Source organism: Lynx rufus, unplaced genomic scaffold (genome assembly GCF_022079265.1).
Source record: "Lynx rufus isolate CCGP_SWC_20201006 ecotype Redwood Valley unplaced genomic scaffold, mLynRuf1.p SCAF_5, whole genome shotgun sequence".
Classification (NCBI taxonomy): Eukaryota; Metazoa; Chordata; class Mammalia; order Carnivora; family Felidae; genus Lynx; species Lynx rufus.
This window is the reverse complement of record NW_025814867.1, coordinates 2,319,629-2,333,065: the sequence shown is the minus strand read 5'-3', so window position 1 is coordinate 2,333,065 and position 13,437 is coordinate 2,319,629. Positions and strand designations below refer to the sequence as shown.

Here is a 13,437-nt window from a genome sequence, read left to right as displayed (position 1 = left end):
CATATAGTATTTCCCTTTCTCTGACTTATTTCACTTAGCATAATAGACTCTAACTCCATCCACGGCAAGATTTCATTCTTCTTTATGGCTGAGTACTATATGTATATGTATATATACTATATGTGTGTGTATATATATATATATATACACACACCACATCTTTATTCGTTCATCGGTCGATGGACATTTGGACTCTGCATAGTTTGGCTATCATTGATAATGCTGCTACGTATAACAGCAGGGTGCATATATTTCCTTGAATCAGTGTTTCTGTATCCTTTGGGTAAATTCCTAGCAGTGCAATTGCTGGATCACAGGGTAGTTCTATTTTTAATTTTTTTCAGGAACCTCCACACTTTTCCAGAGCGGCTGCACCATTTTGGCTCCCACCAAACAGTGCAAGAGGGTTCCCCTTTCTCTGCATCCTCGCCAACATCTGTTATTTCCTGGGCTGTTAATTTTAGCCATTTGCAGGGGCGTTTTGATTCAAGTTCGCTAGAGCTTCTGTTACTCTTCATCTGATAACTAGTATTAGTGAGTAGTAGTGATAAGAGTCAAGTGGGTGTTGTGCACACTGGCTATCTTTGCCCTACCCTTTTCCTGAGTTCCTTTATTGGACTTGAGTTGCCTACCTGGTTGAAAGGGTAAACGCTCTTCGTGTTAAACTACAGTGATAAATACCGCACCATTTAGCACAAAAATTAGAAGGACTGAGCTTGATGACTAAGCATGACTTTCTTAAATTGCACAAGTGAAGATAAATGTAGGTTAATCCAGACTTTCTGGACTACCTAGGTTCCCTGACTTCTGTTTTGTTTGATCACTTTAATAGACCATGCACCCTGCAGCATTCCTATCTGCCGCTATGGAAAGTCTATCCCAAGGAATGCTGAGGATGGCTACTGTTTTATATGAATTTATACAAACTAACGCAGAAAGTAGATGAAAGAAACATTTTTTTCTGTTACAGATCTGGAAATGGAAGAACAAAATTTAGTCGTTATGCTTAAGATCCCAGATCTCCTCAGCCTTAGGCCTTTTCTTTTCACCAATAAGAATGAACAGTCCTGGGGCGCCTTAACAGTCGGTTAAGCGTTCGGCTTCAGCGCAGGTCATGATCTCATGGTTATTGAGTTCAAGCCCCGCGTTGGGCTCTGTGCTGACAGCTCAGAGCCTGGTGTTGGCTCAGGATTCTGTGTCTCCCTGTCTCTGCCCCTCCCCAGCTTGCACTCTGTCTCTCTCAAAAACAAATAGACATTAAAAAAATTTTTCAAATGAACTGTCCCTGTTTCCTGAGCTCTACTCTGTTTTAGGCACTGGAACAGGCACTTTCTCCAGTGTGCGAGGTTCGGGTGTTTGTTCCATGTGGCAGAGAGAAAATTGTGCTTGAAAGCGACTGAGCAACCCCCCAGAAGTCACAGTGGCAATGAGTGGGGGGATTGCAGTTTGAGTCCAAAACTGATGGTCACCTCTCACTGGGGAGGCAGCTGTGCCCCCGCCTTCCCTTCTTGTGCGTGTGCACTCAGTGTACACAAATGTGGGGGACTCGAGTGCACCGTGACCTGATTGCCATTTTTCCCAGGCTGTCTTCATGAGGATCCTTGGTTGCAGTTGAATGAAAGGAGATGAATAGTCTCAGGGGACCGGGTGGAACACGGATGGATCGGGCTTCAGGTGTCCAGGGACTCAGACCTTGGTGCCAGCACTCGGTCTCTTAGCTCTGCCTCTCTCCATGGTGGCCTCGTTCTTGCTGTTGAACGTGGTGGGCATACACGGAGATGCCTTCCAGTCTTGCAGTATTGCAGCAAGCTATCCTCAGGGGGAGAGTTTTCCTTTTCTTCTCTTCTCCCTGTTGGGGAGAGGTCGGAACCTCCATTTGTAAAATTGCAGGGAAGAAGGGCCCTTGATCGACCTGGCATCCTTCATTCCTCCTTGGGCACTGCACCTGGAGGCACTGTGATTGGAAACTTCCTTTGGCCTAAATGAATGAGCACAAACACATCCCATAAGTAAAGGATACTACAGCCAAATCTGCAGTCAGATTTAAGTTCTTACCAACCTTAACCTTTGCATGAATATCCATGACCGTTCACAATATATCTGAACTCCGTACAACTTGGGACTTGTGTGTTTTCATTTCCTTCTTACCAGCTTTTGTTTATAAAAGACTTTTGAGAGCTCCGTTCCCTTTCTTCAAACAGGCACATTTATCCATTATTAAATTACAAGTATTGGATGTACAGTTGACTGTGAACCATGGTTCCTGAGATAAAACTCTGAGAGACTCACTACTTGTTTTCATTTAGCTTGAGACACTTAGTTCCAGAAAAAAAAACACCCAGAAGCAAATCCTTCAATTAATTCTATTTAATCCTGTATAGAGAATTAACTCTGACAAAGGGTCTAGAGTTATCTACAACGAAGGAAGCATGAAAGATGTCTGTAGTGTACCTCATCGATGTTTTAAGACTGATCACTCAATTTTTAGGGCTTTTTTTTTTTTTTTTAATTTTTTTTCAACGTTTATTTATTTTTGGGACAGAGAGAGACAGAGCATGAACGGGGGAGGGGCAGAGAGAGAGGGAGACACAGAATCGGAAACAGGCTCCAGGCTCTGAGCCGTCAGCCCAGAGCCCGACGCGGGGCTCGAACTCCCGGACCGCGAGATCGTGACCTGGCTGAAGTCGGACGCTTAACCGACTGCGCCACCCAGGCGCCCCTTTTAGGGCTTTTTAAAACCTTTTATTACTTTAACTTTGACTCTTCCTGGAAGTAAAACTTTTTGGTCACTTATGTAATTAGAGGGTTTCATAAGGTGCACTGATTCCCCTGGGGTGGGAGAGATGTCTATAATCAGGATCAAGACATAAGTTGCTCTCGTAAAGGGAGCCTTGATTTTTCAATTAATGTATTTATCGCACTTAAGATGCCATTGATTGTAATATGCACATTTATTTTAGATGTACCTCACAAAGGGAAAGCCCCACTGACAGTTTTAAGACGAGTCTTAGTTTCTTTTTTTTTAACTTTAATTTTATTTTTTTAACGTTTATTTATTTTTGAGACAGAGAGATCGCATGAACAGGGGAGGGGCAGACAGAGAGGGAGACACAGAATCGGAAGCAGGCTCCAGGCTCTGAGCCATCAGCCCAGAGCCCGACATTGGGCTCGAACTCGCGGACCGCGAGATCGTGACCTGAGCTGAAGTCGGACACTTAACCAACTGAACCACCCAGGCGCCCCAAGATAAGTCTTAGTTTCAAAGTATTAAATGTGATAAAATTACATTTTAGAGTGAACTACGGTATCTCCCATGTCCAGTTTTGTGCTCTGTGAGTTTGCAGGTGACATTGGCATTCTCTGGTATTCTTCTGCCTGTTGGGACACTAATGATACCAGTCACCTGGCCACCCCTGTTTCCCCTAACAGACATCATTAATCGCTTTCTGTACTCTTCCCTCAGAAACCCAGTTGGCCTCCACACTGAGTGACCTGCACTCAGCTGGCACACTGATTTGCCTACCCAGATGGAGACCCTCAGCTTTCAGATGCTAGACTGGTCCTGCCAGCTCTAAATGACAACACTGGGGTGCCTGCGTGGCTCAGTCAGTTACACATCTGGCTCAGGTCCCAGGAGATCAAGCCTGGTTGGGATTGTCTCTCTCCCTCTCTCTGCCCCTCCTTCGCTCACACATGGTTCTGAGCACTCATTCTCTCTCTCTCTCTCTGTCTCTCAAAATAGAGGTTTAAGAGATAACATGAGGGGCGCCTGGGCAGCTCTGTCAGTTGAGCATCCAACTTTGGCTCAGGTCGTTACTTCATCGTTCATTGGTTCCAGCCCTGCGTCGGGCTCTGTGCTGACAGCTCAGTGCTTGAAGCCTACTTCAGATTCTGTGTCTCCCTCCCTGCCTCCCTCCCTCCCTCTCTCTCTGTCTCTGTCTCTCTCTCTCTCTCTCTCTCAAAAACGAATAAACATTTTAAAAAATTAAAAAGGATAACATTTTTCTGGGGTGCCTGGGTGGCTCGGCTGGTTGAGCGTGCAACTTCAGGTCAGGTCATGATCTCGTGGTTGGAGAGTTTGAGCCCCACGTCAGGCTCTCTGCTGTCTGCTCAGAGCCTGCTTCAGATCCTCTGTCTCCCTCTCTGCCCCTCCTCTGCTTGTGTACGCGCTGTTCTCTTTCTTTCAAAAATAAATTAAAAAAAAAAATAACCTCCTTCTCTAGCTGCATGCTTGTTGGGTAATTTTTGTTTTCCCTTCTTTATTGTAAATTGAATGTTTCCGTTTTTGAAATTTACCCAGCCCTTTTACCCACTGTCATTTTCCCCCTCCCACCTGCCCCTTGTTTCCTTCAAATGCCCTGTTTAGATAATGGAAACTAGTTCAGCAGGTCCTGGTCTGCACATCTTGGAATGCAGTGCTTGACCGGACTTTATATGATTAGGAAAAGGATGCTATATTTTGTCTCTGCACGTAGGGCTTTTATGACTCTCAACCCAGGGAATGAGCCTATCCTTGCACACTTGGGGATCGCTCAGATTACAGTAAGAGCTTTGTACCCCTTCTACCTGATTGAAAAATAGAAGAAACCGTCCTTGTCATAGAAGGGAAATCAAGACCCGAGGGCCTGCTAGGGACCTGGCAGGGAGCAGGCCTGGCTGGGAGACAGTAGGGAGAGAGGCCAATAGACACTCGTAGCCAAAGAGGGCGGTCCTTGCTCTGTCCTGCCGGAACGTAAGCCCGTTACTTCCATTTCCTGTGGTTTTTATGGAGAATCAGTCGGTATAGGATACGGCGTTGGTATAAATAGCAGTTTGCCGCCTCTGCTTTCCGTTGAGGAAGCTAAGAAATCTGTGGGCAAAGGCTTGGTTGCCTCGGTCATGTATTGACTGGGACGCCAGCTAACGCGTCTGAAAACGGGGTGTGTGGGTTTCTAAGGTATACTCTGCGCGGGATCTGACCCCTTCGCACTTGTGCCGTGTGGTGCTGGGCTGCGGCCCTGCAGACCACGTGTCCGGAAGTCGGGAAAAGGGATTCCTTCTTCCATTTGCCTTCCTGCTCGTAGCAGCATTTCTTCGCCCTGGCAGCAGAGGTTAGTTCAGTTTCCAGCTTTTGCCACTCCCAGGATGAGCTGGGCATGGCCCCTGGTCCCTGTTTGTAACCGCGTCTCTTCTCTGTGTCCTCCTGGCCCAGGAGTGGTGGCCGCTTACCAGTTACGGTCTGCCTCTCGGCCTCCATATGCCCTTTGCCCTGACAGTTCTCCACTTCCTGTTTAACCAGATTCTCTACACTAAATCATCTCCGTTTAAAAAAAGTCTGGTGAGGTTTCCCATTTTCTGAATCCATCCTGACCGCCTGAGACCTTTGAAATCGACCTCGCGCATTTAGGATACCTGTATATATGCATTCAGTGATTGATCGGTCTAAATTTTGATCGTTCGGTAAGTTGGATATTTCCATCTGCTTCAGTTTGTTGGCTGCTGTTTCCTAGGGCTGCTGTAAGAAATTACCATAAACTGGTGACTTAAAATAGGGATTTATTCGTGCATGATTCTGGGGGCTAGGAGTCCAAAATCAAGGTGTCAGCGTGGCTGTGCTCTGAAGGCTTTAGGGAAGAACCACTCCTTGCCTTCTCCAAGCTTCTGGTAGTCACCAGCACTGCTTGGTTTTCCTTGGCTTGTACCTGCACGGCTCCTAATTCCTGTCCCTGTTGTCATGTGGTCTTTCTCTGCGTGTCTGTGTCTTCACGTGGCCTTATGTGATGATCCCGCACTGGATTTGGGACTCCCTTTAGTCCAACATGACCACATCGTAACTCGTCAGCCTGAAATTGGAGGACGCAATATATTTTTTTTAATATTGATTTATATTTTTTAAACCTTTTTTGATCTTTCACATTTACTTATTATTGAGAGACAGAGAGACATAGAGTGTGAGCAGGAGAGGGACAGAGAGAGGGGGAGACACAGAATCTGAAGCAGGCTCCAGGCTCTGAGCTGTCAGCACAGAGCCTCGAACTCAGGAGCTATGAAATTCATGACCTGAGCTGAAGTCAGGCTTAACCAACTCAGCCACCCGGGCTCCCCGAGAGAGAGAGAGGGAGGGAGGGAGAGAAAGAGAAAGAGAGAGAGGGAGAGAGCGAGCGAGGAGGGGAGGGGCAGAGAGAAAGGGAGACACAGAATCCGAAGGAGGCTCCAGGCTCTGAGCTGTCAGCAAAGAGCCGGACACGGGGCTCGAACTCACAAACTGCGAGGTCATGACCTGAGCCTAAGTCGGACCCTTAACCAACTGAGCTGCCCAGGCGCCCCTAATAGTGATTTATTTTTGAGAGCGAGAGAGAGCATGCAAGCAGGGGTGGGGCACAGGGAGTGGGGTACAGGTGGACTTCACACTGACAGCAGAGAGCCCGACCTCAGGCTTGAACTCACAAACCACGAGATCATGACCTGAGCCGAAGTTGGATGCTTAACCAACTGAGCGCCCAGGTGCCCTTGGGGGAGACAGTATTGAACCCAATATACTTACCTAGTGCTTTGTTAAAATAATGACCGTGGCCGTAGACATTAGCACGGGTAAAACATATCATGGACTGTGTAACTAGCCCCGCATTTCGTTTGATATGCAACGCAATGACACTTACGTAGGAAAGGTGGAACAGAAACACGGGAAGGGGTCGTTCACTGCCAGTTTCAGGAAGGAAGTGGCATCTGAGCTGAGTTGTAAAATGTAGGCTGAATTTGGAAGAGACTGCATTCCAAGCCATGGGTAGTCTCTGAGCATTCCAGATCTGCCCGAGTGCCACCTCTGATCAGCTCAGTGGATTGTTAGGCCTCACAGGGAGGGGCAGAGGATGCCATGAGCAGTCAGCCACGTCAAGCAAGGGTGCTTTGGAGGCAGTTGCGATGTGAGTGTGACTTTCATGCCATTGGCGCGTCACCTAGACTGAGAGCATTAACGGGGGGATTCCCTGTTGTAAGCGACTGTTTAAAGGGAAGCATAGTCCTACAAATAAGGGTGCTCATATGTGTTGCTGGGTTCCATTTATGTGAGCCATCCGGAAGAGACAGCGGTGTGGAGACAGCAGAGTGTGGGCGCCGTGGGGAGAAGGGAGGTGGAAGGCTGCCTAGTGGGTGTGGAAACGTGCGGGGCTAGATGGCTGTGATGCTTAACATAACTCGGAAGGTGCTAAATACCACTGCATTTTGTGGCCTACGTCTGTTACCACAATTTAAAAACAAAATTGGGCAGGAAGTGTGCGTGGGCCTAGGTGCAGGACTGTGCCTGTAAGCCGGGAGGTCCATGGGATGAAGGGGAAGCATGCTTGAGGTTCTGCTGCAAGTGTTGATCTGCAGAGCGCTGTTGATAAGGGAAACATGACGTCCTCCTCGGCCAGGGGCTGTGCCGAGCTCCCTCTGTGGATTATCCTGCCTTTCCCTCCCCTTCGCCCAGGCTGCAGAAGGCCGGACCCTTGTCCGAGGCCTTGCAACTACTGGAACGTGGAGCTGGGGTCTGAAACTGGGGTACCCGACTCCTAGGATGACTCCAGCCTGCTTTGCCCAAGACTGCCTCAGTTGTATCCTCCTCGTGCCGGAACCCCTTGGTCCAGGGTGCGCCCGTGGTTGGTTCCTGAGCCCAGACCAGGCTCCAAACCCTTGGTGCTCCTCTAGGCCCCTCCTAATTTGGGACACCCACCCTAAGACCTGTTGAGCACCGTCAGCGGTTTGGAATCCCTGATTTCATACCTCAGTATCTCAAAGAAATCCTTGTGGCTTTTCAAGACACATCATGTAATATTAATGAAAACACTGGGCCTTCTGTCTTGATTAATTTTTTATGAACAATAATACGTCTGATTAAACTGGCTGCTTTACTAGGGCTGCTGGTACAGGGTGGGGCACACGGTGGTGTGGAGATGGTCTGGCGAGCTGACTTGACCACAGGGCGCGCATGGTTTCTCTGGCAGAGCAGACAGTCCCCTGGGTCACTTGGGGCTGGTGCTGGCTGGAATGAGCTGAGCTGCTAATGCTTTGACAGCAACGGGAGGCCTGCAGCTCCCCCACACCTTCGCCTGAGGGCTGTGCCGGCCTGCGGGGTCTTCCCTGGTGGCCAGTAAGGCCAGAAAGTCTGTGGGGAGTGGCACATTTCACATCTGATCCTCCTTCCCGGTTTTCGGCCGGGGCCCCGCTACCCTGGGCTCCCGGTGTCAGAGTAGCTCTTAACGGTCCTGACGTTCGCTGTGTAGGTGCCATTTCCCACACGAGGAAATCCGGCGCTTGCCCGCACCTCCCTCGGTTCCTTGTCGGACAGGTGCACTCTCTCCCTGCCTGCCTGCTTTCTTTCCAGGGAAGCGGGCCGAGTGGTCCCAGGGCCCAGGCTGTGAGCTTTTCGGGTCTGTGACTTGCACGGAGCAGCGGAGGTCCTCCTAACACCGTGAGCTTGTTCTTGGTTTTCCAGCTGAGCATCGAGCAGGCCCAGACGGTGGCGGAACAGGTGGAGATGAAGGCCAAGGTGGTACAGTCGGAGGTCAAAGCTGTGACTGCGCGGCACAAGAAGGCCCTGGAGGAACGGGAGTGTGAGCTGCTGTGGAAGGTAAGGGGAGCTCGTGCACCCCTGCCCCAGCCTCCGCGGCCGGTGGGTTTTCAGTGAGCTGCAGAGAACCCATGAGGATTTGAGCGTCTGCTCGCTTCCAGACCCCAGCTGGAAGCCAGGAGGCTCTCCACGGAGGTGGTTGGGTATCCTCAAAAGGAGACCGAGAGAAGGGGGCACGGTCGAGAATGTTACGAAAGCAAGCAGGTGGGAAGCATCCTTAATTTTGGGGTCCTGCCTAGTTGTACTAACTGACCCCCTGTCTCCCACTTGGGAGGGCAACACGCGTGTGCCCGCTCTTTAGATGAAATCAGCTGGAAGGAGCCGTCTCCCCACCCAAGTCTTCATGCCAACATTGTCTTCTCTGATCTTCCCTCTGCCCTCGGAAGAGGAGAGAATCTGTTGCCTGTGAATGGGTCTGAACTTCAAGCCAGTTCAGCTGTAATCACGGTCTCTTAATACATGAATGAGACCGTACACGTTGCTGAGTAAAAAGGGTGCACTTAGGTGTGTGCGTGCTCGTTTTAATCATCTAAACTATGTGAAGGTAGAGATGGGATCTCAGTTTCTGAAAGTGATCCTCACCAGTCATTATGCCCTAAAATGTTCTGGAAGGCTGCGTTGGAGTTGTGCATGGCGTTTTCCATTTAGTTAGCTCACAGCCAATTGCTTTCTGCCTCTGTTGGCTTCTCAGGAAATCGGACTCAGTTGCCTTTTGATGAGAAGCGAAGAATCCTTGGGTGGAAGAAGTCTCGAGATTTTATTCAGCACATATTTTATGGAGGCACCTTTGCGGGCCTGACATGGTTTTCAGACACTCACGTGCCCCCATGGTCTGCCAGGTCATGCCACCCACGACTGTTAATTATAACTGAAAGGGGCCCGCTTTGTGCAACCTGAGAGCTCTCTGGGGAACTCTGCCACAAACTTGCTCTTCAGGATTTGCTGATGAAAAGGCCTTTGTGAGAAGGAGTTTCTCTGCGCATCTCACCTTAGGTACCCTCCCTCCTGTGAGGCCGACTCCTGCCCTCTCCCTAAAGGCAGTTCTCTTTCAGGGTGCTTGGAAAGCAAGCTTTTAGTCTTGGAGAAGCACATTTGGAAGAAGAGTCCGTCTCTTTTTGCAATATACTTTGTTTCTACCTCATTTCTAAAAACTCATTCTCCGATAACCTCTGAAACAAGCTCACTTGTTCAGAACACAGGTACCTAAGTCCCATTTTTCTTCACTTTTTACTATTATGCCTCGCCCTCCAGATTTTGTGGGAGTCCCACTCTCTTTTACTAATTACTGCCTTTCCGCCCCTCCCAGCAAAGCTTTCCTGCCTGTCTCTGCTCGGATACGTCTTTGTTATACAACATCTAATTTTCTTGCATCACGCATTACTGAAGGGATTTGAGTGCCAGGTGACCCGGTTTTGTGTATCTAGATGTTTTTTCATGCCTGTGGCTTACACATTTCCAGGGGATTCGGCTACCTTGTGGGATTAGCTGCAGCCACCTCGTTGAGAGATCCAAACCAAAGGCCAGAGGTTTGGCCCAGTGCAAAAACAAAGGAGAAAGCTGCTCTTTGATCTGTCCCCACACGTGTCCTGCTCCCAGAGCCGACAGATGGAAAATCATGAATGGGTCAAAAATCACATCATTGCCCCCACCAAGGGAAGATCGGACTGAAATCCAGGCCCCCCCAGCAGGAGACCCTTATTCTGAAATAGTCTTTCTGTGGTATTGTCATCAGCAGAGCTCTCAGAAGTCGTGATTCTGTCTGCAAAATGGCACGAGTCAGCTGGGTGGCACCTTTATTCCCATCACAGGGGAAATCACTTTAAATTGGAGGACTTTTACTGATCTGATGCAGAAACATGGAGAAGTGGCTCTCTTTCATTGGTCAGAGTGAACCCCACGCTCCCAAGTAGAGTGGCTTGAGACCCTCAGAAGCAGGGATTATTTGGGGCAGGTCTGATTTCAGGTTTGTAGATCACAGCAATTTGGATTTAAAGGGCTCCTTTGGAAATAACAGGCCAGTGGTTTCCAAAGACTTCTCTCCAAATTTGGGGTGTGGGGCCTTTCTGTGGAGGCAGAAAACCGTGGAGATGGGATGTGTGGCCGGGCAAGGGGGTACAGGTTGTAATCTTGAATTAGGTTCTCAGCAAATCCCTTCACTCCCTCCACATACAGTCCTTCTTCCTCTCAGGGGCGGCGGCCGTAGAGAGAGGGAGAAATCTTTGAAGAGATTGCAGGCTCTGTGGCTGCACTGAAAATTCAGCCCTTCGGGAGTGCAAGACTGGCCTTGTGTCCACTGGGAGGTCCTGCTGCTGAGGACAAAGACCTTACTCTCTGTTGGTCATTATGCACCCCCAGTGCCTGGCACAAAGCAGGTGCTCCGTAAGCATTGGTTTTGTGGCTCTTCTTCGCTTTTGCTTTTGATTTTATTATTACAGGAATAATGAGAGAACTCCATATGTCCTTTTCCCAGATTTACTGATCATTTTACATCTTGACCCATTCTCGCCATTCTACGTGTGCAGTCTGTATGTGATTCGAGCGAGAGCCAGTTGGCCTGTTGTGGACAGGATGCCTCTTTACCCTCAAACACTTCTTCTGTGTTTATTTCCTCTGAGCAAGGGCATTCTCCTACATCATCACAGTTACTCAAAATCAGGAAGTTCAACCTTGGAACCATGCTAGTATCTGATCCCCCGGTCCCTGCTCCGTGTGCACCAGCACTGTTCTGTGGGGTCTTTTTGTTTTTGTTTGAGAGAGCACACCGGTGGAGGAGGGGTGGAGGGAGCCAGGCGGGGCAGGGGAAGGGGGCGAGGATCTCGAGCAGTCTCCATGCCTAGCCTGAGCCCTCAAGCCCTAGCTTGGTCCCACGACCCCTGAGATCATGGCCTGAGCCAGAATCGAGAGTCGGATGTTTAACGGACTAAGCCACCCGGTTTCCGCCCCCCCCCCCCCCCCCCCCCCCGGTCCAGGATCCTGCAGTGCAAGCTGTAGTCCCGTTTTCAGTCCTCTCTCGTGATCTGGGACAGTTCCTCGGCCTCCCTCCGTCCTGGGAGTTCGGCCGTTTCTGAAGAGCACAGGCCAGCCGTCCTCGTGCGCCCGCACCAGGTGTCGGTCTGAGCGACCGGTGCCGGGCCGTGCGTCTCGCTCCCTTGCCTGCCTCAAAGCCTCCGTGCTCTGTCCCTGCAGGTGGAGAAGATCCGCCAGGTGAAAGCCAAGTCCCTGTACCTGCAGGTGGAGAAGCTGCGACAGAGCCTCAACAAGCTGGAGAGCACCATCAGCGCCGTGCAGCAGGTCCTGGAGGAGGGGCGGGCGCTGGACGTCCTGCTGGCCCGGGACCGCATGCTGGCCCAGGTGCAGGAGCTGAAGACCGTGCGCGGCTTCCTGCAGCCCCAGGAGGACGACCGGGTCATGTTCACGCCCCCCGACCAGGCCCTGTACCTGGCCATCAAGTCCTTCGGCTTCGTCAGCAGCGGGGCCTTCGCGCCCCTCACCAAGGCCACGGGCGACGGCCTCAAGAGGGCGCTCCAGGGCAAGGTGGCCTCCTTCACCGTCGTCGGCTACGACCACGACGGGGAGCCTCGCCTCTCGGGGGGCGACCTGATGTCGGCCGTGGTCCTGGGCCCCGACGGCAACCTGTTCGGTGCCGAGGTGAGCGACCAGCAGAACGGGACGTACGTGGTGAGCTACCGGCCGCAGCTGGAGGGCGAGCACCTCGTGTCGGTCACCATGTGCAACCAGCACATCGAGAACAGCCCCTTCAAGGTGGTGGTCAAGTCAGGCCGCAGCTACGTGGGCATCGGGCTCCCGGGCCTGAGCTTCGGCAGCGAGGGCGACGGCGACGGCAAGCTGTGCCGCCCCTGGGGCGTGAGCGTGGACAAGGAGGGCTACATCGTCGTGGCCGACCGCAGCAACAACCGCATCCAGGTGTTCAAGCCGTGCGGGGCCTTCCACCACAAGTTCGGCACCCTGGGCTCCCGGCCCGGGCAGTTCGACCGGCCGGCCGGCGTGGCCTGCGACGCCTCCCGCAGGATCGTGGTGGCCGACAAGGACAATCATCGCATTCAGGTCTTCACGTTCGAGGGCCAGTTCCTGCTCAAGTTCGGCGAGAAGGGAACCAAGAACGGGCAGTTCAACTACCCTTGGGACGTGGCGGTGAACGCGGAGGGCAAGATCCTGGTCTCAGACACCCGGAACCACCGGATCCAGCTGTTCGGGCCCGACGGCGTCTTCCTGAATAAGTACGGCTTCGAGGGGGCTCTCTGGAAGCACTTTGACTCCCCCCGGGGCGTGGCCTTCAACCACGAGGGCCACTTGGTGGTGACCGACTTCAACAACCACCGGCTCCTGGTCATCCACCCCGACTGCCAGTCCGCGCGCTTCCTGGGCTCCGAGGGCACGGGCAACGGGCAGTTCCTGCGCCCGCAGGGTGTGGCCGTGGACCAGGAGGGGCGCATCATCGTGGCCGACTCCAGGAACCACCGGGTGCAGATGTTCGAGTCCAACGGCAGCTTCCTGTGCAAGTTTGGCGCCCAGGGCAGCGGCTTCGGGCAGATGGACCGCCCCTCCGGCATCGCCGTCACCCCCGACGGGATGATCGTGGTGGTGGACTTTGGCAACAATCGGATCCTCATCTTCTAATCCCGCTCTCTGGGCTTCTGCGTTGGGGTGTGCGCGTCTCCCTCTGTCTCCGTTGGAATTTCAAAGAAGAAACAGTCTCAGGGAAATTTCTTTTTTTCTTTTGTTGAAAGAGAACAAGAAGAGTACAACATTGCTTAAGTCCTACCTCATCTTTATTTTTTTTACAGATGAATGTACTTCTCTTTTCTGCAGGGATTGAGCCTGTGACGTGA

At 51.3% G+C, this 13,437-nt stretch overlaps 1 protein-coding gene across 1 annotated transcript in view; it reads left to right on the top strand.

Annotated features, from left to right (window-relative positions):
- Positions 1-13,225, top strand: part of TRIM71 (tripartite motif containing 71) — a 63,562-nt gene extending 50,337 nt beyond the window's left edge. Inside the window, exons 3-4 of the mRNA XM_047098970.1 lie at positions 8,453-8,587; positions 11,774-13,225. Of these exons, the coding sequence (XP_046954926.1) occupies positions 8,453-8,587; positions 11,774-13,225 (1,587 nt within the window). The remainder of the gene's footprint in view (positions 1-8,452; positions 8,588-11,773) is intronic.
- The last annotated feature ends 212 nt before the right edge of the window (positions 13,226-13,437 follow it).